Source organism: Nerophis ophidion, linkage group LG16, assembly GCF_033978795.1.
Source record: "Nerophis ophidion isolate RoL-2023_Sa linkage group LG16, RoL_Noph_v1.0, whole genome shotgun sequence".
NCBI classification, from domain to species: Eukaryota; Metazoa; Chordata; class Actinopteri; order Syngnathiformes; family Syngnathidae; genus Nerophis; species Nerophis ophidion.
Window position 1 is genome coordinate 42,853,389 of NC_084626.1, and position 27,578 is coordinate 42,880,966.

General features: G+C 41.8%; 1 protein-coding gene across 1 annotated transcript in view; it reads right to left on the reverse strand.

Moving 5' to 3' along the window:
* Positions 1 to 7,630: 7,630 nt before the first annotated feature.
* slc2a9l1 (solute carrier family 2 member 9, like 1) overlaps positions 7,631 to 27,578 on the reverse strand; it is a 26,810-nt gene continuing 6,862 nt past the window's right edge. The window contains exons 3-12 of the mRNA XM_061875554.1: positions 24,389 to 24,549; positions 24,188 to 24,312; positions 17,198 to 17,327; positions 15,813 to 15,961; positions 11,622 to 11,809; positions 11,416 to 11,526; positions 9,771 to 9,872; positions 9,636 to 9,711; positions 9,444 to 9,571; positions 7,631 to 7,816 (exon numbers count right to left, since the gene is read on the reverse strand). Coding sequence (XP_061731538.1) covers positions 7,631 to 7,816; positions 9,444 to 9,571; positions 9,636 to 9,711; positions 9,771 to 9,872; positions 11,416 to 11,526; positions 11,622 to 11,809; positions 15,813 to 15,961; positions 17,198 to 17,327; positions 24,188 to 24,312; positions 24,389 to 24,549 — 1,356 coding nt within the window. The remainder of the gene's footprint in view (positions 7,817 to 9,443; positions 9,572 to 9,635; positions 9,712 to 9,770; positions 9,873 to 11,415; positions 11,527 to 11,621; positions 11,810 to 15,812; positions 15,962 to 17,197; positions 17,328 to 24,187; positions 24,313 to 24,388; positions 24,550 to 27,578) is intronic.

Genomic DNA, 27,578 nt, shown 5'->3' on the forward strand with positions numbered 1-27,578 from the left:
TTTATGTTTATTTGTTTTCTTATGAGTTCTGAATTAAATTCATCTTGCCTTCGCTCAACTCTCCTGGATTTTTGCATCATCGGGGACACACAACAGCAGACATGCGAGTCCGCAACAAAGACGAGACTTAAAACACTCCTCTGTGGAAGCAGTTTGAATATGGAGGGGCAGAGTGTTCCAGAGCCCTTTCTCCCCTGGTCTTAAGTCTGGTCTTGGACACCACGAGCACGAACTGGCTCTCGGACCTCAGAGCGCGAGCAGGTATGTAAATTTGGATAAGGTCTGAGATATACTGAGGTGCCAGTCCATGTAAAGATTTAAAAACAAACAGCAATGTTTTAAAATCAATTCTAAAATGAACAGGGAGCCAGTGCAAACTCTGAAGAATTGGGGTTATATGCTGGCGTTTCCTGGCCCCTGTTAAAAGTCCTGCTGCCGCGTTCTGGACTAACTGCAACCGGGGGAGAGAGAGCTTTTTGGCTAAAGTGCATTGCAGTAGTCCAGGCCACTTGAAATAAAAGCATGCACGACTTGTTCAAAAAGTTTAAAAGATTAAAAAAAAAAAGGGCGGCAGCCGTAAACGTCGGGGAGAGAAACGACGTTTACGGCTGCCGGAAGAGAGCGAGAGGCAGACGATGCGGGTGACTGAAAGGAAACCCGAAAAATAATTTTCTTTTTAGAAAATAAAGAAAGTCAACGCTGCTCAAAGTCGTGTCCTTCCTTGGCGGTCCCTGGAACCCGCACGACGGTGAGAGTCGTCCACATTTGAAAAAACAAAACAAAAGATTGGATCAAATGTGAACGACTCTCACCGTCGTGTGGGTTCCAGGGACCGCCAAGGAAGGACATCACTTTGAGCAGCGTTGATTTTCTTAATTTTCTAATAAAAAAAGTATTTTTCGGGTTTCTTTACAGTCGCCTGCGTCATCTCGCTTTCTTCTGGGTTGCATGTGCTTTGTCTCGTTCCGTCGTTTTTTTAAAATTAATTAATTGAAGAAGACAACAGGCTGTGTGAAAGTTGGCACCTAATTATCTGACATCTGCTGCTTTTACTTCAATAATCTCGTCTTCTGGCGCAACTTATCTTCTACTCCTGTTCACATGATCTCCTCTGTGCTCACCTCATCGCTGTTACTGCGTGGATGGATGGAAGGGTGGATACATGGTTGGATGGATGGAAAGAACGAATTAAGGAAGGATGATTGATTGATAATGGACAGATGGATAGATGAATGGAAGGAAGAATGATTGATTGATGGATGGCCGTAAGAAAGGGTGGATGGATGGATGGACAGATAGAGGGAAGAATGATGATGTATGAAGGAAGGAAATAATGAAGTGGATGGAAGGAAGAAAGAATGATGATGGATAATTGGATAAAGGAAAAGAGGAAATAAGGAAGGACGCATAGAAGTAAGTCTGATGGAGGAATGGAGGATGGATGGATAAATGCAAGGAAGGATGGATGGAAGGACTGAAGGATGATTGATGGATGGATAAATGAAATGAATGAAGAAAGGATGGATGGATGATGATAGAAAGAAGGAAGGATGTTCAAGGGGTGGGTGAATGAATGGAAGGAAACAAGGATAGATGGAGGGAAGGATGGGTGGATGGATGAATGGAAAAAGTGACTGATATATGGACGAAAGGAAGGAAGGAAATAATGAAGTGGATGGAAGGAAGAAGGAATGATGATGGATAATTGGATAAAGGAAAAGAGGAAATAAGGAAGGACGCATAGAAGTAAGTCTGATGGATGGAAGGATGGAATGGAGGACTGGAGGATGGATGGATAAATGCAAGGAAGGATGGATGGAAGGACTGAAGGATGATTGATGGATGGATAAATGAAATGAATGAAGAAAGGATGGATGATGATGATAGAAAGAAGGAAGGAAGAATGATTGATGGATGGATGGCCGTAAGAAAGGGTGGATGGATGGATGGACAGATAGAAGGATGGATGATGATTTATGAAGGAATGAAATAATGAAGTGGATGGAAGGAAGAAAGAATGATGATGGATAAAGGGATGTGATCAAGGAAAAGAAGAAATAAGGAAGGACGCATAGAAGTAAGTCTGATGGATGGAAGGATGGAATGGAGGAATGGAGGATGGATGGATAAATGCAAGGAAGGATGGATGGAAGGACAGAAGGATGATTGATGGATGGATAAATGAAATTAATGAAGAAAGGATGGATGATGATGATGATAGAAAGAAGGAAGGATGTTCAAGGGGTGGGTGAATGAATGGAAGGAAGCAAGGATAGATGGAGGGAAGGATGGATGGATGGATGAATGAATGGAAAAAGTGACTGATATATGGATGAAAGGAAGGAAGGAAGGAAGGATGGTGATGTATGAAGGAAGGAAATAATGAAGTGGATGGAAGGAAGAAAGAATGATGATGGATAATTGGATAAAGGAAAAGAGGAAATAAGGAAGGACGCATAGAAGTAAGTCTGATGGATGGAAGGATGGAATGGAGGATGGATGGATGAATGCAAGGAAGGATGGATGGAAGGACTGAAGGATGATTGATGGATGGATAAATGAAATGAATGAAGAAAGGATGGATGATGATGATGATGATAGAAAGAAGGAAGGATGTTCAAGGGGTGGATGAATGAATGGAAGGAAGCAAGGATAGATGGATGGAGGGAAGGATGGATGGATGGATGAATGAATGGAAAAAGTGACTGATATATGGATGAAAGGAAGGAAGGAAGGAAATATTAAAGGGTGGTCGGAAGGAAGAAGAATGATGATAAATGGATGTGATGAAGGAAAAGAGGAAATAAGGAAGGATGAATTGAAGTAAGTCAGATGGATGATGGATGGAAGGAAGGAAGGAAACGAAGAGTAGAGGATGGATGGAAGGAATGATGATTGATGGATGGATAAATGCAAGGATGGATGGAAGGAATGACGGATGATTGGTGGATGGATAAATGGAAGGAATGAAGAAAGCATGGATGAGGATGGATAGAAAGAAGGAAGGATGATTGAAGGGTGGATGAATAAATGGAAGGAAGCAAGGATAGATGGAGGGAAGGATGGATGAATGAATGGAAAAGGGACTGATGTATGGATGAAAGGAAGGAAGGATGATGATGTATGGAAGCAGGGGAATAATGAAGGGTGGGTGGAAGGAAGAAAGAATGACGATTGATAAATGGATGTGATAAAGGAAAAGAGGAAATAAGGAAGGATGCATGGAAGTAAGTCAGATGGATGATGGATGGAAGGAAGGAAACGAAGAGTAGAGGATGGATGGAAGGAATGATGATTGATGGATGGATAAATGCAAGGATGGATGGAAGGAATGACGGATGATTGGTGGATGGATAAATGGAAGGAATGAAGAAAGCATGGATGATGATGGATAAAAAGAAGGAAGGATGATTGAGGGGTGGATGAATAAATGGAAGGAAGCAAGGATAGATGGAGGGAAGGATGAATGGATTAATGGATGAATGAATGGAAAAAGGACTGATGTATGGATGAAAGGAAGGAAGGATGATGATGTATGGAAGGTAGGAAGGAAGTAAGGAAGAATGATGATGGATAAATGGATGTGATTAAGGAAGGATGCCTGGAAGTAAGTCAGATGGATGATAGATGGAAGGAAGGAATGGGGAATGGAGGATGGATGGAAGGAAGGATGATTGATTGATTGACGGATAAATCCAAGGATGGATGGATGGATAGATGGATGGAATGAGGGATGGTTGGTGGATGGATAAATGGAAGGAATGAAGAAAGGATGGATTATGATGGATAGAAACAAGGAAGGAATTAAGGAAGGATGATTGAGGGGTGGATGAATGAGTGGAAAAAGGGACTGATATATGGATGAAAGGAAGGAAGGATGATGACGTATGGAACGAAGGAAATTATGATGATGGATAAATGGATGTGAGAAAGGACAATAGGAAATAAGGAAGGACGCATGAAGTAAGTTGGATGGAAGGAAGTAAATAAGGAATGGAGGATGGATGGAAGAAAGGATGATTGGTTGATGGGTAAATGCAAGGAAGGAAGGATGGAAGGAATGACGGATGATTGGTGGATGGATAAATGGAAGGAATGAAAAAAGCATGGATGATGATGATGATAGAAAGAAGGAAGGAAAGAAGAAAGGATGATTGAGGGGTGGATGAATGAATGGAATTAAGCAAGGCTAGATGATGGAAAGGATGGATAGACTGATATATGGATGGAAGGAAGGAAGGATGATGATGTATGGAAGCAGGGGAATAATCAAGGGTGGATGGAAGGAAGAAAGAATGATGATTGATGAATGGATGTGATAAAGGAAAAGAGGAAATAAGGAAGGATGCATGGAAGTAAGTCAGATGGATGATGGATGGAAGAAAGGAAACGAGGAATGGAGGATGATGGAAGGAGGGATGATTGATGGATGGATAAATGCAAGGAGGGATGATTGAAGGATGATTGATGATGGATAGAAAGAAGGAAGGATGATTGAGGGGTGGATGAACAAATGGAAGGAAGCAAGGATAGATGGAGGGAAGGATGGATGGATGGATGAATGAATGGAAAAGGGACTGATGTATGGATGAAATGAAGGAAGGATGATGATGTATGGAAGTAGGGGAATAATGAAGGGTGGGTGGAAGGAAGAAAGAATGACGATTGATAAATGGATGTGATAAAGGAAAAGAGGAAATAAGGAAGGATGCATGGAAGTAAGTCAGATGGATGATGGATGGAAGAAAGGAAACGAGGAATGGAGGATGATGGATGGAAGGATGATTGATGGAAGGAAGCAAGGAAGGATGGATGAATGAATGAATGGAAAAAGCGACTGATATATGGAAGAAAGGAAGGACGGATGATGAAAAGAAGAATGGACAACAGGATGGTTGGCTGTTGGGTAAATGGAAGGATGAAGAAAGGATGGATGATAATGGATAGAAAAAAGGAATGATGACTGAAGGGCGGATGAATGAATGGAAGGAAGCAAGGACAGATGGATGGATGGATGGATGAAAGAAAGGAGGGATGGTGGAAAGGAGAATGGATAACAGGATGGTTGGCTGTCCGGATGAATGGAAGAAAGTAAGGAAGGATGGATGGCAAAATAGATGCAAGAGTAATGATGGATGAAGGAAAGTAGGTTGGATGTATTGAAGAAAAGATAATGGGATGGATGGATGGATGGATGAAAGGATGGATGGACAGGCAGTAGCAAGATGACATGTTGATGCTCAGCAGGATTATAAATAAAGAGTAAAATATATATTCTATTATAACGTGACTTTGATGCCTGGCAGTTCAAAAACAACAGATTGAAAGTTCCACGTTGCTATGGTAACCATGCTCACATCACCCTCTCATTAATCCCCCAGAAGGACGTTAGTGAGCCAAGCTGTCAATCATGAAGTGCTGAACTGTGACCAGTGCAGTCGTTCATGTTCTAATAGACATCTTGCTGGCAATTACGCACATCTTGGCATCATTTCCACATTAATAATGTTGTTATATCATTAGTAAAATATGATTTTTACACTTCACTGGGCTCAACACGAACGGGCAGAAAGACACAAATTGAGACAATTCCTCCTAAACAGCAGAATAATTATTAGGAGATAATATTTTTCAGTCTAATGCATGAAACACTTCTCGGGACAAAAAAAAGGGAAACACTTCCTTCTCGTGGAAGACTGCGGTACTGCTTGACTGAATGTTTTTTGTATAGGCAGCAAACGTCCATCTATTTTCTCCCGCTTATCCCCTTTTGGCGTCGCAGGGGGCGCTGGTGCCTATCTCAGCTACAATGGGGCGGAAGGCAGCGTACACCCTGGACAAGTCGCCACTCATCGCAGGACTTTATATATATATTTGGGGGAAATATTGCATGTTTTGTGAGTTTGCATTATTTAAAAAAGGTGTTGTTTTTTTTTTTGTTTTTTTTACAAAAATGGCATAAAACAAACAAACAAAAACCCGAATATAAACTTAAAAAAGGACAGATTTGAATTTGATCTAGAGCAGGGGTCGCCAACGCGGTGCCCGCGGGCACCAGGTCGCCCGTAAGGACCAGATGAGTCGCCCGATGGCCTGTTCTAAAAATAGCTCAAATAGCAGCACTTACCAGTGAGCTGCCTCTATTTTTTTAAATTGTATTTATTTACTAGCAAGCTGGTTTCGCTTTGCTGGACATTTTTAATTCTAAGAAAGACAAAACTCAAATAGAATTTGAAAATCCAAGAAAATATTTTAAAGACTTGGTCTTCACTTGTTTGAATAAATTCCTTTTTTTATTTTTACTTTGCTTCTTATAACTTTCAAAAAGACAATTTTAAAGAAAAAATACAACCTTAAAAATGATTTTAGGATTTTTAAACACATATACCTTTTTACCTTTTAAATTCCTTCCTCTTCTTTCCTGACAATTTAAATCAATGTTCAACTAAAAAAAAATTTTTAATTCTAAAGAATAATACATTTTAATTTAATTCTTCAATTTAGCTTCTGTTTTTTCGACGAAGAATATTTGTGAAATATTTCTTCAAATTTATGGTTAAAATTCAAAAATTCTTCTGGCATATCTAGAAAATCTTTAGAATCAAATTTAAATCTTATTTCAAAGTCTGGAATTTCTTTTAAAAATTTTGTTCTGGAAAATCTAGAAGAAATAATGATTTGTCTTTGTTAGAAACATAGCTTGGTCCCATTTGTTATATATTCTAACAAAATGCAGATTGGATTTTAACCTATTAAAAACATGTCATTAAAATTCTAAAATTAATCTTAATCAGGAAAAATTACTACTGATGTTCCAGAAATAATTTTTTTTAATTTTTTTCAAAAAGATTTGAATTAGCTAGTTTTTCTCCATTTTTTGGGTTGAATTTTGAATTTTAAAGAGTCGAAATTGAAGATAAACTATGTTTCAAAATGTAATTTTCATTTTTTTTCCTGTTTTCTCCTTTTTTAAACTGTTCAATTAAGTGTTTTTTTCATCATTTATTCTCCACAAAAAACATCCGTAAAAGGAAAAAAAATGTACGACGGAATGACAGACAAAAATACCCATTTTTTAAAATATATATATAGATTTATTTATTAAAGGTAAATTGAGCAAATTGGCTATTTCTGGCATTTTTTTTTTATTGTGTATCAAACTGGTAGCCCTTCGCATTAATCAGTACCCAAGAAGTAGCTCTTGCTTTCAAAAAGGTTGGTGACCCCTGATCTAGAGACTTAAGTGTTAAGAAAAAAAATGTATGACTTATTTTTAACATTTCTAGGAGTGTGGCCCTTCTGGGTCCCCAATGAATTTATTGTGATTTACACACTAGTTGCTAGTCATCAATTAGCAGTCTAATTGCTAGTTAGCAATCAGCACGCTAGGTGTCAGCTAGCGATTAGCGTATTTTTTGGTTTAATCATCTCCCACAGAACAACAGACTGTATCTCATGGCAAAAATGTGGTTGAAAAGCACTGAGATATACGATAAAATAGTCCGAAATAAAGAGTAATTAAGTACGATTTGATTGGCCGTTTCCCCATTTATTGGCTTTACAATTATCCGCAACATTCAGAGTATAAATAACCCAATTCGAGCCGTCGTTCCTCCGATTCTCGTACGACCTAAAACCTGGTCTCCAGTCTGCTCGGGCCTAGGAAGGATTTCCCGCAGAGGGTGATGGCCTTGAAGTCGTCCTCGATCTCCAGCAGCGTCTTCCCTTTTGTCTCGGGCAGGAAGAAGAAGACGTAGAGACAACCCAGCAGGCACATGCAGGCGAAGAGGACGAAGCAGTACGAGTGTAGGCCGTCCTGGATGATGGAAGCAGAACCGCTGTCAGTATTAAGTACGGGATAGCACTGGTCTTCAACATGGGTCCTGCAGGGGGGTCGGAAATATTTATACATATATATATATATATTTATATTTGATCTACTGTATATTACTTTTCTAAACATTTTCAACATTAACCTTACTCACTGTACATTGCGCTTTTTACAATAAAACATTACATTCATGTTATTGTTATGATAGCTAGCGATTAGCGGACTTGTCGCCAGATCCCAATTAGCGCTTTATCGTTTCAGGCCTGAGATTTGAGCTCTCGTTGTCAGCTAGCGATTAGGGTGCCTGTTGCCAGCTAGCTGTTAGTGTTGCCAGCTAGTTATTAGTGCTTTAGTTGACCGTTAGTGATTTGCGCACTATTTGCTAGCCAGCAAGTAGCAGTCTAGTTGCTAGTTAGCAATCAGCTTGCTAAGTGTCAGCTAGTGATTGGCATGCTAAATGTCAGCTAGCGATTAAAGTGCCTGTTGCCAACTAGTTATTAGTGCTTTAGTTGACCGCTTGTGATTTGCGCACTAGTTGCTAGCCAGCAATTAGCCGTCAGGGGGTTGTCAGCGTCAGTTGTCAGAGGGGTTGTCAGCTAACGATTAGGGGTTGTCCGCTAGCGATTAGGGGGTTGTCACGGTCAGTTGTCAGGGGGTTGTCAGCTAGCGATTCGGGGGTTGTCAGCGATTAGGGGGTTGACAGCTAGCGATTATCGGGTTGTCAGGGTCTGTTGTCAGCGGGTTGTCAGCTAGCGATTAGGGGGTTATTGGCTAGCGATTGGGGGTTGTCAGCTAGCGATTAGGGGGTTGTTAGGGTCACTTGTCGGGGTTTCCAGCGTCAATTGTCAGGGTGTTGTCAGCTAGCGATTAATGGGTTGTCAGCGTCAGATTCAGTTGTCAGGGGGTTGTCAGCTAGCGATTAGGGGGTTGTCAGCTAGCGATTAGGCGGTTGTAAGGGTCAGTTGTCAGGGGGTTGTCAGGGCTTAGGGGGTTGTCAGCTAGCAATTAAGGGGTTGTCAGCATCAGGGTCAGTTTGCCAGGGGTTGTCAGCTAGCGATTAGGGGGTTGTCAGCTAGCGATTAGGGGTTTTTAAGGGTCAGTTGCCAGGGGGTTGCCAGCGTCAGTTGCCAGGGGGTTGTCAGCTAGCGATTAGGGGGTTGTCAGGGTCAGTTGTCAGGGGGTTGTCAGCTAGTGATTAGGGGGTTGTCAGGGTCAGTTGTCAGGGGGGTTTCAGCGATTAGGGGGTTGTTGCTAGCGATTAGGGGGTTGTCTGGGTCAGTTGTCAAGGGGTTGTCAGCTAGCGAATAGAGGGTTGTCAGTGATTAGGGAGTTGTCAGCTAGCGATTAGGGGGTTGTCAGGGTCAGTTGTCAGGGGTTACCAGCGTCAGTTGTCAAAGGGCTGTCAGCTTGCGATTAGAGGGTTGTCAGCTAGCAATGCGGTTGTTAGCGTCAGTTGTCAGCTAGCGATAAGGGGGTTTTCAGCGTCAGGGTCAGTTGTCAGGGGGTTGTCAGCGATTAGGGGGTTGTCAGCTAGCGATTAGGGGGTTGGCTTGCACAACGTTGAAGACCCTAGTCTTAAAGATTGATTGTTGCTGGAAATGGTTCTACTTACGATAAGAAAAGGGAAGACCAGACCCAGCACGGCTAAGACGGACCAGCGCTGGATCCCCACCAGGACAAACGCAGCCACCCGATTGGACTGGATGAATATCTCGCTGTTCAGGGTTCCCGACGCTCCGCCTTTTGCGTCACCAAAATATCGTGAATGACAACTTTTGACATTTCTTTCATGCTGGCAACGTACCAGGTCCTCCGCAGAAGAAGACAATGAAGAGGACGATCAACCCGGCGATGACGTACGGACACCAGCTGCTACAATCCTGCAGTGTGATTTGGTCAATGACTGTTTTGGAAAGAATCGGGCGTGGACGTGACTTACCTTCAGGTTGAGCATGACGGTCACTAACACCCAGCAGGCAGACATGACGCCATACCCGCCCCAGAACAACGGCCTCCTTCCCGCGTTCTCTATCAGCAACCCCTGAGGGACACAACAGGTATTTAAAACTCTGCTCAGGGCTTTACTGTACAAATCCCGTTTCCATATGAGTTGGGAAATTGTGTTAGATGTAAATATAAATGGAATACAATTATTTGCAAATCATTTTCAACCCATATTCAGTTGAATATGCTACAAAGACAACATATTTGATGTTCAAACTCATAAACATTTTTTTGTTGTTGCAAATAATCTATAACTTTAGAATTTGATGCCAGCAACACGTGACAAAGAAGTTGGGAAAGGTGGCAATAAATACTGATAAAGTTGAGGAATGCTCATCAAACACTTATTTGGAACATCCCACAGGTGTGCAGGCTAATTGGGAACAGGTGGGTGCCATGATTGGGTATAAAAACAGCTTCCCAAAACATGCTCAGTCTTTCGCAAGAAAGGATGGGGCGAGGTACACCCCTTTGTCCACAACTGCGTGAGCAAATAGTCAAACAGTTTAAGAACAACCTTTCTCAAAGTGCAATTGTAAGAAATTTAGGGATTTCAACATCTGCGGTCCATAATATCATCAAAAGGTTCAGAGAATCTGGAGAAATCACTCCACGTAAGCGACATGGCCGGAAACCAACATTGAATAACCGTGATCTTCCATCCCTCAGGCGGCACTGTATCAAAAACCGACATCAATCTCTAAAGGATATCTCCACATGGGCTCAGGAACACTTCAGAAAACCACTGTCACTGAATTCAGTTGGTCGCTACATCTGTAAGTGCAAGTTAAAGCTCTACTATGCAAAGCGAAAGCCATTTATCAACAACATCCAGAAACGCCGCCGGATTCTCTGGGCCCGAGATCATCAAAGATGGACTGATGCAAAGTGGAAAAGTGTTTTGTGGTCTGACGAGTCCACATTTCAAATTGTTTTTGGAAATATTCAACATCGTTTCCTCCGGACCAAAGGGGAAGCGAACCATCCAGACTGTTATCGACGCAAAGTTCACAAGCCAGCATCTGTGATGGTATGGGGGTGCATTAGTACCCAAGGCATGGGTAACTTATCTGTGAAGGCACCATTAATGCTGAAAGGTACATACAGCTTTTGGAACAACACATACTGCCATCTAAGCACCATCTTTTTCATGGACGTCCCTGCTTATTTCAGCAAGACAATGCCAAGCCACATTCAGCACGTGTTACAACCGCGTAGCTTCGTAAAAAAAAAAATGCGGGTACTTTCCTGGCCCGCCTGCAATCCAGACCTGTCTCCCATCGAAAATGTGTGGCACATTATGAAGCGTAAAATACGACAGCGGAGACACCGGACTGTTGAACGACTGAAGCTCTACATAAAGTGAAATAGTGTAAAAGGCGAGACTTCCGTAGGATTAGCAGATCAACTTGGGCGATGCGATTTAAACGTCTTGTGCATAGATTGGTTTCCCAAAGCTTTGGAATAAAAGGTCAAAATAATTACTATGTCTGGGATTCATTTAAAACCAGCATATCTGTCATCAAAAGAACCTGGGGGGTGACCAGCAGAAGATCTGGTCCAAACGCCACAATACTCACACAGGAGATGGAGGTGATGATTTCCGTTACTCCAAGTCCGAGAGTGATGTAGCGGATCTGATCTTTCGGGATTCCTGCCTTCCAAAAGATGTCAAAAGCGAAAGTGCTGATCTAAGCATAAAGTAGAGAGGCTTGTGTTGGCGTATTTGGATTCCAGTCGGATGGTTACATTTGGAATCTTTCACCAACCTAGAGGGCATCCTCACCATGGACATGCCTGACAGCTGGTTGCAGATGTAGATAATGGACATGGTGATGAGCTGCCAGCGGGCGCTTTGGTCCCGCAGGAGCAGCAGAGGACTTTTTGGAGCGGCCGACTCGATGGCCGCCTGCTCAGCCAACATCTCCTCCATCTCCTGCTTGAAATCACCTTGGCCCCACAGACTCTGGAGAGCTGCAGCATCAAGACTACGTTCATGCTCGAGTGTGAAAACTATAGAAACGTATGAGGAAGTATCTACACCAGAGCTGGGCAAATGTTTTGACTCAGGGGCCACATTGAGAGACAACAATGTGTCTGGGGGGGGCCAATGTGTATGTGTGGCATACTTGCCAACCCTCACGGATTTTCAGGGAGACTCCCGAAATTCAGCGCCTAGCCTGAAAACCTCCCGGGTCAAATTTTCTCCCGAAATTCTCCCGAAATTCAGGCGGCGCTGGAGGCCCCGCCCCCTCCAGCTCCATGCGGACCCGAGTGACGTGTCGACAGCCTGTTTTCACGTCCGCGTTCCCACAATATAAACAGCGTGCCTGCCAAATTACTTTATAACTGTAGAATGATCGCGGGCGAGTTCTTGGTTTCTTATGTGGGTTTATTGTTAGGCAGTTTCATTAATGTCCTCCCAGCGCCGTAACAACACACAACAACAGCAGTCACATTTTCGTGGGATTTACAATATTAACTATGAACACTAAAACAATGAATATTAACATATGAACATCGCTCCTCTTTTAAGTGGGATTTACAATACTAACTGAGCATTAAAACACTGAATATTAACAATATATGAACATTGCTCCTCTTTTATGTGGGATTTACAATATTAACTATCAGCATTAAAACACTGAATATTAACAATATATGAACATTGCTCCTCTTTTATGTGGGATTTACAATATTAACTATGAACAATAAAACACTGAATATTAACAACATATGAACATCGCTCCTCTTTTATGTTGGATTTACAATATTAACTGTGAACAATAAAACACTGAATATTAACAACATATGAACATTGCTCCTCTTTTATGTGGGATTTACAATATTAACTCTGAACAATAAAACACTAAATATTAACAACATATGAACATTGCTCCTCTTTTATGTTGGATTTACAATATTAACTATGAACAATAAAACACTGAATATTAACAACATATGAACATTGCTCCTCTTTTATGTGGGATTTACAATATTAACTATGAACGATAAAAAACTGAATATTAACAACATGAACATTGCTCCTCCTTTTATGTGGGATTTACAATATTAACTATGAATGATAAAAAACTGAATATTAACAACATGAACATTGCTCCTCTTTTATGTGGGATTTACAATATTAACTATGAACAATAAAACACTGAATATTAACAACATATGAACATTGCTCCTCTTTTATGTGGGATTTACAATGTTAACTATGAGCAATAAAACACTAAATATTAACAACATATGAACATTGCTCCTCTTTTATGTGGGATTTACAATATTAACTGTGAACAATAAAAAAACTGAATATTAACAACACGAACATTGCGCCTCTTTTATGTAGGATTTACAATATTAACTATGAACAATGAATCACTGAACATTAACAACATATGAACATTGCTCCTCTTTTATGTGGGATTTACAATATTAACTATAAACAATAAAACACTGAATATTAACAACATATGAACATAGCTCCTCTTTTATGTGGGATTTACAATATTAACTATGAACGATAAAAAACTGAATATTAACAACATGAACATTGCTCCTCTTTTATGTGGGATTTACAATATTAACTATGAACACAATAAAAAACTGAATATTAACAACATATGAACATCGCTCCTCTTTTATGTGGGATTTACAATATTAACTATGAACAATAAAACACTGAATATTAACAACATATGAACATTGCTCCTTTTTTATGTGGGATGTACAATATTAACTATGAACAATAAAACACTAAATATCAACAACATGAACATTGCTCCTCTTTTATGTGGGATTTACAATATTAACTATGAACACAATAAAACACTGAATATTAACAACATATGAACATCGCTCCTCTTTTATGTGGGATTTACAATATTAACTATGAACAATAAAACACTGAATATTAACAACATATGAACATTGCTCCTCTTATGTGGGATTTACAATGTTAACTATGAGCAATAAAACACTAAATATTAACAACATATGAACATTGCTCCTCTTTTATGTGGGATTTACAATATTAACTGTGAACAATAAAACACTGAATATTAACAACATATGAACATTGCTCCTCTTTTATGTGGGATTTACAATATTAACTATGAACGATAAAAAACTGAATATTAACAACATGAACATTGCTCCTCTTTTATGTGGGATTTACAATATTAACTATGAACACAATAAAACACTGAATATTAACAACATATGAACATCGCTCCTCTTTTATGTGGGATTTACAATATTAACTATGAACAATAAAACACTGAATATTAACCACATATGAACATTGCTCCTCTTTTATGTGGGATTTACATTATTAACTATGAACGATAAACTGAATATTAACAACATGAACATTGCTCCTCTTTTATGTGGGATTTACAATATTAACTATGAGCAATAAAACACTGAATATTAACAAGATATGAACTTCGCTCTTTTACTTCTCAAACCAGCTCCTTGATAGTTTGTGTATTTTTTACAATTAAGCCATAACACAACAAAAATGTAACAAACAGCATAATTTGAATACAAACTGTAATATACACACCCTTGTCCAGGGTGTACTCTGCCTTCCGCCCGAAACGCAGCTGAGAAAGGCTCCAGCAACCCCCCACGACCCCGAAAGGGACAAGCAGTAGAAAATGGATGGATGGGGTGTAATAAACACCTACAATATGATATTTTATCACGCAAAAATCCGCTTCTGCATCTGAAGTTCAGTTAAGTTAAACTACCAATGATTGTCTCACACACTTGTTCACCCCCTTGGAATGCTGAGTGCCAAGCAGGGAGGTAATGGCTCCTATTTTTATAGTCTTTGCTATGACTCGGGCGGGGTTTGAACTCACAACCTGCCGATCTCAGGGCGGACACTCTAACCCAGGGGTGTCAAACTCATTTTAGACGGGGGGCCACATGGAGAAAAATCCTCTCCCAAGTGGGCCGGACTGGTAAAATCACGGCAAGATAACTTAAAAATAAAGACAAATACAGACGGTTTTCTTTGTTTAAAAATAGAACAAGCACATTCTGAAAATGTACAAATTATAATGTTGTCGGGTTTATTTTACATTTACATGTTGCGGCTAATAGAATTCTATCTTTATTTGTCGTGTGTGGAAAACTTGCACTTCCGGGTTTTTCGGATCACCAATCACCGACATGCCAGGCTCTTACAGTTTTACGAGAATGTTCTATTTTGCAATAAATTGTCTTTGTGCTTTTTAGCAATTGTCTTGTTTTGCTCGTGCTTCACCATCGACCACGCCTCTCTCCTTCCCGGCTGCTGCCTTTAACAGAGCGACAGGTGATGAGATAAGCACGCCAAGGTGGGCCATCTACGCACCTGTCGCTGATCTCAAATTCATTCCTGGCACACCCTGCTTTGTTGCAGGACTGCAGGCCACGCCCCCCCTCCACATCGTTATTTATACTTGCTGAATAAATGATGTGATAATGTTCATCAGTCAACTAATTTTCAATCTATCAGGACAAAACAAAAAACAACATCAAATTACAGGATGTTATTTATGTAGTTTGCTCATTTACCTCGACTTGTGGACTAAAGTGTTTTTTTTTCTTTTTTCTTACACATGTAGCATAATCTAGATTAGAAAGATACAAATAATTGCTATTGCGACATCTAGTGGACACATCTGGAACAGCAGTTTTTTTCATTCAAAAATTTCGGCTCATTTTTATACTTCGCAAACTCTTCCCGCGGGCCGGATAAAACCTGTTCGTGGGCCGGATCAGACCCGCGGGCCGTACGTTTGAGACCCCTGCTCTAACCACGAGTCCACTGAGTAGGTTTTGATGTTAAAGGTCTAAAAAAATAAGAACGACTAGCAGGCCGGATTGAAAATATAAAAGAGCCCCAGGTCTGACGGACCTATTCTTATTCTTATTGACAATGATCAACATGAAACATGATTGATTTAACGTGCACCTTTTTTGCAGGCCTTGTCCTCTCCCTTCTCGATGAACAGATATCTGGGAGCTTCTGGAAGAAAAGGCAAGACCACCACCTGGACCACGGAAAGACACGCAGGGACACAGAGGACGACGTTCCACAGCTCTTCACGCCCGAGAATCTCGCTACGAGGAAGGTGAGCAAATGTTGTCAAAGTCACATTGAAATGGTTGCGAGGTGAGAACAATATCAACACAATATTTCAAATACTTCCTTATTCCAATTGTTCTAGCAAGTATATACGTATGTATATGATTGTGGTGGTCCGCTCCCTGTTTGATCAGAGCTCGGTCCGCATTGCCGGTAGTAAGTCGGACCCGTTTCCAGTGAGGGTTTAATTCCGCCAAGGCTGCCCTTTGTCACCCATTCTGTTCAGAACTTCTACGGACAGAATTTCTAGGCGCAGTCAAGGCGTTGACGGGATCTGGTTTAGTGGCTGCGGGATTAGGTCTCTGCTTTTTGCAGATGATGTGGTCCTGATGGCTTCATCTGGCCAGGATCTTCAGCTCTCACTGGATCGGTTCGCAGCCGAGTGTGAAGCGACTAGGATGAGAATCAGCACCTCCAAGTCCGAGGCCATGGTTCTCGCCCGGAAAAGCGTGCAGTGCCATCTCCGGGTTGGGGAAGAGACCCCATGTTCGCTTGACCGCTCTGATCCATCGGAAAGTTTCACCTCCAGGAATTTTAAACAAAGAATCACCGTGTGTTTGTGTGGCTAAAGGCTAAAGCTTCCCCAACTCCATCTTTCTACTGTGACTTCTCCAATATTAATTGAACAAATTGCAAAAGATTCAGCAACACAGATGTCCAAAAAACCGTATAAAGCAGACGACTTTTAGCTGTGTGTGTGCGCAGCGCTCATACTTCCTAAAAACCCGTGACGTCTTGCGTACACGTCATCATTACACGACGTTTCCAGGACGAAACTCCCGGAAAATTTAAAATTGTAAATTAGTAAACTTGCATGTGTTGTAATGTTAATATTTCATCATTGATATATAAACTATCAGACTGCGTGGTGGGTAGTAGTGGCTTTCAGTAGGCCTTTAAAGATAAATAATGAATATATTAAAAACCAATTATGAACAAAAAAATACTATAACCTTACCTTTTTTATATTTGCATAATATGTATATATTATTAATGTTGTAAATACAAATATTTATATATGTAGAAAGGGTGGTCCTAAAGAGATAGGCCTTTTTCTGGGGTCTCAAGAAGGTCAGGAATACACAAAGGTGTGTGTGATGATAGCGGATGTGAGTCATCGGGGTATTGTTGTTTTTTTAAGTCTGTCAAGTACTTTCTTTTATATATGAAAAGTGCTTGGTCAATAAAGTTTGATTGAATGATCGATATACCTTAGTCCAAGAAGCTGTGCAGACAATTTCCCAAGAGACCCAAAGGTGGCCGAGGTCATGGTGACGACGCCTCTTAACTTTCTGGGTGAAATCTCACCGAGGTAAATGAGATGGATGCTTACTCCCAAACCTACAAGCCAAGAGAATTGTTTTAACACTCATCTTGATAGTTTTCCCAAAAGGTTTGACTCGAATAATTAAATATTTACTTTCACATGCAGAAAATGATGTGAAATACAGTTGACATACACTTGTAAAGAACTTAAAGGGGAACATTATCACATTTTCAAAAGGGTTAAAAACAATAAAAATCAGTTCCCAGTGGCTTGTTGTATTTTTCGAAGTTTTTTTCAAAATTTTACCGCTCTCGGAATATCCCTAAATAAAGCTTTAAAGTGCCTTATTTTCGCTCTCTGCGAAGACACTGGCCATTTCCCTGTGACGTCACACAGTGCTGCCAATGTAAACAAACAATGGGAATACCACAGCAAGATATAGCAACATTAGCTCGGATTCAAACTCGGATTTCAGCGACTTAAGCGATTCAACAGATTACGCATGTATTGAAACAGATGGTTGGAGTATGAAAATATAGAAGAAGAAACTGAAGCTATTGAGCGAATAGCTATTGACGCTATTCATAGCCATAGCATGGCTGAATAGCTGCGTTAGCATCGCCGGTAAAATGTGCGGACCAAACGATCAGGACTTTCGCATCTTTTGACACTGGAGCAACTTAAATCCGTCGATTAGTAAGTGTTTGTTTCGCATTAAATGTGGGTGGAAGGAAACGTAATATAGTTGCAAATGCATCTGCAGGTTATCCATACATCTCTGTGCCATGTCTGCATTAGCACCGCCGGTAAATAGCATGTTAGCATCAATTAGCTGTCAGTCAACATCAACAAAACTCACCTTTGTGATTTCGTTGACTTTATAGTTGCAAATGCATCTGCAGGTTATCCATACATCTCTGTGCCATGTCTGTCTTAGCATCGCCGGTCAAATGTGGAGACACTCCGGTACATTCAATGGGGGTCTGGCGGCAGACACTTTCGCATCTTCGGGCCAGTGGTGCAACTTGAATCCTTCCCTGTTAGTGTTGTTACACCCTCCGACAACACACCGCCGAGGCATGATGTCTCCAAGGTTCCAAAAAATAGTCCAAAAAACGGAAAATAACAGAGCTGAGATTTGTAATGTGTTGAAAATGAAAATGGCAGGTGTGTTACCTCGGCGACGTCACATTCTGACGTCATCGCCTCCAGCGCGATAAACAGAAAGGCGTTTCATTCGCCAAAATTCACCCATTTAGAGTTCGGAAATGGGTTAATAAAATAGATGGTCTTTTTTCTGCACCATCAAGGTATCCCCTTTAATGTCATGGCTGTCTTGAGTTTCCAATAATTTCGACAACTCTTATTTATTTGTAATAGAGTGATTGGAGCACATTTATTCCGTATTTTGTTTATAGTCATATCAAATAAAGATTTGTCAAATAGACAAATGCAACTTCAATTGTAACACTGTATTTGACAAAATACCGAAAAAGGACATTTTTCTTAATATCTCATTGACAAAATGATTCAAGCCCCTAGTTCCATGCATCTTTAGTACTTAGTAGAACACCCTTTGGCAGTAATGACATCCTTCAAAGGTGATACATAAGCTTCTTGCAAGCATCTACAGGTATTTTAGCCCATTCCTCTCGGGCAAAGGCCTCCAGTTCATTCATATTCTTGGGCTTGCGTGCTGCAACTGCCTTTTTCAAGTCCCACCACAGCTTTTCTAGAGGATTTAGGTCTGGCGACTGTGAAGGCCACTCCAGAGTCTTCCAGCCCTTCTTCTGCAACCACTCTGATGTTGATTTGGAGGTATGCTTGGGATCCTTGTCCTGTTGGAAGGTCCAACGTCTCCCAAGCCTCAGCTTCGTCACTGACTTAATGACATTTGCAGCTAATATATCCTGCTAGGAAATAGAATTCATAATGCCTTGAACGCGCTGGAGATTCCCGGTACCGGAGGCAGAGAAACAGCCCCAGAGCATGATTGACAGTAGGCAAGGTGTTCTTCTCTTTGTAAGCTTCATTTTTTCTCCTCCAGACATAGTGTTGATTAATAGGCCCAAAGAGTTCCACTTTTGTCTCATCACTCCATAGAACCGTTTCCCAAAACCTTTGGGGTTTGTCCAGATGATTTTTGGCATACTGGAGTCTATTTTTCCTGTGCCTGGTAGTCAGAAGTGGGGTGCGCCTGGGAGTTCTGGCATGGAGGCCTTCATCTCGTAGTGTGCGCCTTATTGTCTGGGACGAAACCTGCGTTCCCCCCTCTGCAATGTCCTGTTGTAGTTCCTCAGCTGTTACCCGGGGGGGTTTTTCACTACTGTACGCACACAGCATCTTCTTTCTACCACGCCCAGGTAGTGTTTCCACTGTGCCTTTAGCTTTAAACTTGCAAATTATGCTCCCAACTGTGTCTCTTGGAATGTGTAATGTCTTTGCTATTTTCTTATATCCATATCCTTTCTTATGAAGAGAAATTACCTTCTCTCTTGACTTCTTTGACCACTCCCTGGACTTCACCATGTTGCAAATACACCATTGACCATCTACAAGAAGCTGAGCATCACAGTCTTTTTCAATCAGTTTAATTGTTGCTCGTTATGGTTCTAATCACATCTACAGGTGTTTTCAACACCTGATTGAAAAGACCTTATTCAAATTCTGTTCTTAAGAGTTATGATCTACAAGGGGTTTAATAATTTTGTCAATGAGATATTAGGAAAAATGTCCTTTTTGGGTATTTTGTCAAATACAGTGTCACAATTTAAGTTGCATTTGTCTATTTAACGCATCTTTATTTGATATGACTATAAACAAAATAGGGAATAAATGTCCAACTTGCTAAAACACCAAAATTGTGGGGTGGTTGAATAATTTTGATCACAACTGTACTTGTTGGTCACAAAAACATTCATGAAGTTTGGTTCTTTTATGAATTTATTATGTGTATACCAAATGTGCTGGGTCAAAAGTATACATACAGCAATGTTAATATTTGCTTACATGTCCTTTGGCAAGTTTCACTGCAATACGGCGCTTTTGGTAGCCATCCCCAAGCTTCTGCTTCAATTTTAGACCACTCCTCTTGGCAAAATTGGTGCAATTCAGCTAAATGTGTTGTTTTCTGACATGGACTTGTTTCTTCAGCATTGTCCACACGTTTAAGTCAGGACTTTGGGAAGCCCATTCTGAAATCTTCATTCTAGCCTGATTTAGCCATTCCTTTACCTAAGTAGAAGCATTTCAGTCTCACCTTAAAACTCATCTGTATACTCTAGCCTTTAAATAGACCTCCTTTTTAGACCAGTTGACCTGCCGCTTCTTTTCTTTTTCCCCTATGTCCCCCCCTCCCTTGTGGAGGGGGTCCGGTCCGATGACCATGGATGAAGTACTGGCAGTCCAGAGTCGAGACCCAGGATGGACCGCTCGTCGGTACCCAGGATGGACCGCTCGCCTGTGTATCGGTTGGGGACATCTCTACGCTGCTGATCCGCCTCCGCTTGGGATAGTTTCCTGTGGACGGTACTGTCGCTGCTGTCTTGGATCCGCTTTGAACTGAACTCTCGCGGCTGTGTTGGAGCCACTATGGATTGAACTTTCACGGTATATGTTAGACCCGCTCAACATCCATTGCTTTCGGTCCCCTAGGGAGGGGGGGGGTTGCCCACATCTGAGGTCCTCTCCAAGGTTTCTCATAGTCAGCATTGTCACTGGCGTCCCACTGGGTGTGAGTTTTCCTTGCCCTTTTGTGGGTTCTTCCGAGGATGTCGTAGTCATAACGATTTGTACAGTCCTTTGAGACATTTGTGATTTGGGGCTATATAAATAAACATTGATTGATTGATTGATGGTTTTGACGTGTGTTTGGGGTCATTGTCCTGTTGGAACACCCAACTGCGCCCAAGACCCAACTTTCGGGTTGATGATTTTAGCTTGTCCTGAAGAATTTGGAGGTTATCCTCCTTTTTTCATTGTCCCATTTACTCTCCGTAAAACACCAGTTCCAGATCATAATACTACCACCACCATGCTTGACGGCAGGCATGGTGTCCCTGGGATTAAAGGCCTCACCTTTTCTCCTCCAAACATATTGCTGGGTATTGTGGCCAAACAGCTACATTTTGGTTTCATCTGACACCACATGAACAAAGACGAGACATTCTGGAGAAAAGTCCTGTGGTCACATTAAACAAAAAACTTTCTGTTTGGCCACAATACCCGGGGACGGCGTGGCGAAGTTGGGAGAGTGGCCGTGCCAGCAATCTGAGGGTTACTTGTTCAATCCCCGCCTTCTACCGTCCTAGTCACGTCTGTTGTTTCCTTGAGCAAGACACTTCACACTTGCTCCTGATGGGATCTGGTTAGCGCCTTGCATGGCAGCTCCCGCCATCAGTGTGTGAATGGGTAAATGTGGAAATAGTGTCAAAGCGCTTTGAGTTCCTTAAAAAAGGTAGAGAAGTGATTGTGAACGACTCACGCTGTTGTCGCTCGGGTTCCATGGGCCACCAAGGAAAGACATTCTTTGGTGAATGTGGAAATAGTGTCAAAGCGCTTTGAGTTCCTTAAAAAAGGTAGAGAAGTGATTGTGAACGACTCACGCTGTTGTCGCTCGGGTTCCATGGGCCACCAAGGAAAGACATTCTTTGGTGAATGTGGAAATAGTGTCCAAGCGCTTTGAGTTCCTTAAAAAAGGTAGAAAAGTGATTGTGAACGACTCGCGCTGTTGTCGCTCGGGTTCCATGGGCCACCAAGGAAAGACATTCTTTGGTGAATGTGGAAATAGTGTCAAAGCGCTTTGAGTTTCTTAAAAAAGGTAGAGAAGTGATTGTGAACGACTCACGCTGTTGTCGCACGGGTTCCATGGGCCACCTAGGAAAGACATACTTTTGAGCAGGTTTGACTCGCTTTATTTTTCAATAAGCTGTTGCTGTGGTCGGCTCGCTCTGTGTCTCGCTCCCCGTCTCTCGCTCTCTGTTCCTCGCTTTAGTCGGCCGCGTCTCCGTCTCTCCTGTCTTGTTTCCTGGTGCTTCTGCTCGCCGGGCACTGCTACATACTCTCTACCTCCTTCAGCCTCCATCTCTCCTCCTTCTCCCCTTTTATACACTGAGAGGAGATACATTGATTGTGTCCAGGTGCGCGATCCCCACACCTAAACTCGCTTGTGGCGTAGCTCCCGGCACGCCCCGCCTCGCCGCCCACTCGACTTCTCCGCCTCCTCACCGCCATGCTCCAGCATGCCCTGCCGCTCTGTCAGCCTGTCCACAGTGCTATACAAGTACAACCCATTTACCAGTTACAATACACCGCAATATGTTTGGAGGAGAAAAGGTGAGGCCTTTAATCCCAGGGACACCATACCTACCGTAAAGCATGGTGGTGGTAGTATTATGCTCTGGGCCTGTTTTTCTGCCAATGGAACTGTTGCTTTACAGAGAGTAAATGGGACAATGGAAAACATTTGAATTCTTCAGGAAAACCTAGAATCATCAGTTGGGTGTTCCAACAGGACAATGACCCCAAACACACGTCAAAAGTGGTAAAGGAATGGCTAAATCAGGCTAGAATGAAGGTTTTAGAATGGCCTTCCCAGAGTCCTGACTTAAACATGTGGACAATGCTGAAGAAACAAGTCATGTCAGAAAACCAACACATTTAGCTGAACTGTCAAGAGGCGTGGTCAAAAATGTATAACCAGAAGCTTGTGGATGGCTACTTGCCAAGGTACATGTAAGCAAATATTAACATCGCTGTATGTATACTTTAGACCAGGGGTCGGGAACCTTTATGGCTGAGAGAGCCAGGAAGCCAAATATTAAAAAATGTATTTCCGTAAGAGCCATATAATATATTTTTTTTCACACTGAACACAACTAAACGTGTGCATTTTTAAGTAAGACCAACATTTCTAGATTATAATAGTGTGACAATGTGTCACTTCATTTCTATTAGTTTTTCGTGTTTTTGTATTTACTTCCTGTTCAGTGCTCTTATTTTGTTGTATTTCCTGTTTTTATTCACGGAGCACTGTTTTTCTCTTTTCGTTGATTGGCAGCGGTTCACACCTGCTGTCAATCACACTAGTGTCTATTTATGTTTCACTCGAGCACTCCTCAGTGCTCGATGATAATATTATGTTGAGAACGTTTATCTGCACGACTACTTTGTTTGCTTTTGTTATTTTCTTATGTGTGTTAAATTCCTCTTACCTTCACTCAACTTTCCTGGATTCTTGCATACTCGGGGACACACAACTGCAGCCATGAGACATCCCAACAAATAGGTCTCTTATTCTTTGTGATAACATTGTTAGGGGGAGTGGCCTGCGGGCCTGCAGCGAAGCGGGGTGTTGCCAGGATGGGCCTCGAAATCAGCGACAGGTGCGGAGATTGCCCACCTGGGCTTTGTTATCCAATCATCTGTCGCTCTGTTATAAGCAGCAGCCAGGAGGAGAGACGGGGTTGGGGCTGGTGCCAGCAACAGGCTCTCATGTCGGTGCTTGGGGGTCTGAAAAACCCTCAGGAGGGCAAGCCCCACACTAACCAATAATATATAAATAACTTCTTACCATTAACGCAACTTCTTGAACAGGTGCGGTGGAAAAAACGGATGCACGGATTAAAAATGCATGAGAATGTTTTATATTTTGAACGTTATTTTTAATTAACAAGTGGAATTATTCATTACTTATCGTGTTAAGCAACGTCGGCTCAGATTTATCCGAGAGCCAGATGCAGTCATCAAAAAGGCCACATCTGGCCCTGGAGCCATAGGTTCCCTACCCCTGCTTTAGACCCTCACATTTTCAGTAGACCCATAATAAATTCATTAAAAAAAAGCCAAACTTCATTAATGAAACAGAACAAAACTCTTACTTCAACTGACCGATCACGCGATCAAAGTCCTGCTGGTTGCAGTTCAGGTCTCTCACCTGCTGAGTAGCCAGCCAGCATTCTTGCCACGATGATCATTTCATACGACTTGGCCCATTTACTGGTCAACATGACGAAAGAAGCAGCGATGGCAATGACGCTGTTGCAGATGACCGCTTTTTTCCTGCCGGAGCAACAGCCAGACAATCAGCCACCGAGTCTCCCTTCAACAAGCAAGATCTGCACCGGAGCACACTCACCTTCCCAGCAGGCCCGAGAAGCACTTGACACTGAAGGCACCAAAGAGCCCCCCCACGGCGTACATGGACACAATGAGGGACCAGATGGTGGTGAGGGTGTGTCCAGGTGGGGGCGCCGCGTATCTCTCATACCAGGTACTGTTGATGAAGCTCTGTATGAACTGCAGGGAGCGTTAGTCGAAGATACACACCTTTTACGGCCTCGGTCCTGGGGTTCAAATGTACAAACCCTGTTTCCGTATGAGTTGGGAAATTGCGTTAGTTGTAAATATAAACCAAATCAACCCATATTCAATTAAATGCACTATAAAGACAACATAGTTGATGTTCAAACTCATAAATGTTGTTTTTTTTTTGCAAATAATCATTAACTTAGAATTTCATGGCTGCAACACGTGCCAAAGTAGTTGGGAAAGGGTATGTTCACCACTGTGTTACATCACCTTTTCTTTTAACGACACTCAATAAATGTTTGGGAACTGAGGAAACTAATTAATGAAGCTTTGGAAGTGGAATTATTTCCCCTTCTTGTTTTATGTAGAGCTTCAGTCCTTCAACAGTCCGGGGTCTCCGCTGTCGTATTTTACGCTTCGTAATGCGCCACACATTTTCCATGGGAGACAAGTCTGGACTGCAGGCGGGCCAGGAATGTGCCCGCACTCTTTTACTATGAAACCACGCTGTTGTAACACGTGGCTTGGCATTGTCTTGCTGAAATAAGCAGGGGCATCCATGAAAAAGACGGTGCTTGGATGGCAGCATATGTTGTTCCAAAAGCTGTATGTACCTCTCAGCATTAATGGTGCCTTCACAGATGTGTAAGTTACCCATGCCTTGGGCACTAATGCACCCCCATACCATCACAGATGCTGGCTTTTGAACTTTGCCTCGATACCAGTCTGGATGGTTCGCTTCCCCTTTGGTCCGGATGACACGATGTCGAATATTTCCAAAAATAATTTGAAATGTGGACTCATCAGACCACAGAACACTTTTCCACTTTGCATCAGTCCATCTTAGATGATCTCGGGCCCAGAGAAGCCGGCGGCGTTTCTGGATGTTGTTGATGAATGGCTTTCGCTTTGCATAGCAGAGCTTTAACTTGCACTTACAGATGTAGCGACAAACTGTATTTAGTGACAGTGGTTTTCTGCAGTGTTCCTGAACCCACGTGGTGATATCCTTTAGAGATTGATGTCGGTTTTTGATACAGTGCCGTCTGAGGGATCGAAGGTCACGGTCATTCAATCTTGGTTTCCGGCCATGGAGTGATTTCTCCAGATTCTCTGAACCTTTTAATGATGATATGGACCGTAGATGCTGAAATCCCTAAATTTCTTGCAATTGCACTTTGAAAAACGTTGTTCTTAAACTGTTTGACTATTTGCTCACGCGGTTGTGGACAAAGGGGTGTACCTCGCCCCATCCTTTCTTGTGAAAGACTGAGCATTTTTTGGGGAAGCTGTTTTTATACCCAATCATGGCACCCACCTGTTCCCAATTAGCCTGCACACCTGTGGGATGTTCCAAATAAGTGTTTGATGAGCATTCCTCAACTTTATCAGTATTTATTGCCACCTTTCCCAACGTCTTTGTGTTGCTAAAGCCGGCCGCAATACACCGCTTCCCACCTGCAGCTTTCTTCTTTGATGTCTCCATTGTCCATTGAACAAATTGCAATAGATTCCGCAACACAGATTGTCCAGAATACTGTGGAATTTCGCGATGAAAACAGACAAGCTAATAGCTGGGAACGATGCTGGAACAAAATGTCCTCGACAATCCGTGACGTCACGCGCACGCGTCATCATACCGAGACGTTTCAGTCGGATATTTCGGCGCGAAATTTTAAATTGCAATTTAGTAAACTAAAAAGGCCGTATTGGCATGTGTTGCAATGTTAGTTTATATATCAATGATGAAATATTATCAGACTGCGTGGTCGGTAGTAGTGGGTTTCAGTAGGCCTTTAATCTCTCACAAAGTAAATTGTCATTCAAGACAGCTTAGAACAGGGGTAGGGAACCTATGGCTCTAGAGCCAGATGTGGCTCTTTTGATGACTGCATCTGGCTCTCAGATAAATCTTAGCTGACATTGCTTAACGCGATAATTATGAATAATTTCACTGGTAATCACAGTGCTAAAAATAACGTCCAAAATATAAAACATTCTCATGCATTTATATCCATCCGTCCGTTTTCTACCGCACCTGTTCAAGAAGTCGCATTAATGGTAAGAAGTATTTTATGTCACGATGGTGGGGGGGGGCTTGCAGCTTGCTGCGGGGTCGTTCTCCCAGGAAGGCAGACGGACTACTCGGGACATGGCATTTAGGTAAAAACATGATTTTAATTTTAACTAAAAATAATATACAAACAAAAATCGCTCACAGCGGAGGCACAACTTGGGCTAAAGAACAAAGCTAACGCATAAACAGACTAAGAACGTAAATCAAACAAAACTTACTTGGCATGGCACGAAGCACGAAACTATGGCAAGGCATGAAACAAGTCAGCACAGGGCGACTGACTGGCAAAGACGAGCTTAAATACTGCCTCTGATTAGTGCTCGGGAAGCAGGTGAGCGGGCGTTTTGTCCACCAGAGACAGGTGGACAAAATGAGTAACCAAGGAAACCAGACAAGGGAGTGGAAAAAAAAACAGGAACTTAAAGAGTCCAAAGGACAAACAGCACATGGCCAAACAAAAACATGATCAACAGACATGACATTTTATTTATTATTGGTTAGCTTCAGAATAACAATGTTATTAAAAAGAATAAGAGACTTATTATACTCTAAAAATGTTGGTCTTACTTAAAAATGCACGCATTTAGTTGTATTCAGTGTTAAATAATATGATATTGCTCGCACGGAAATACATTATGAAATATTTGGCTTTCATGGCTCTCTCAGCCAAAAAGGTTCCCGACCCCCTGGCTTAGAAGATACACCTGTTGCATGATGTGAATTTTTTTTAATTGGGTTTAAGTAGCTTTTTTTTAATCTTATGTTGTATTTTTTCTTTGTATAATGTTTGGTAATGTATGTAGTCTTAATATTTTTATTTTGGATGCTCCTGTATGGACCCCAGGAAGACTAGCAGTCTCCTTGGCGTCAGCTAATGGGGATCCATTCAATAAACAATACACCTACTTTGAGACAAGAACTATAGTCATGCATGCTTGGT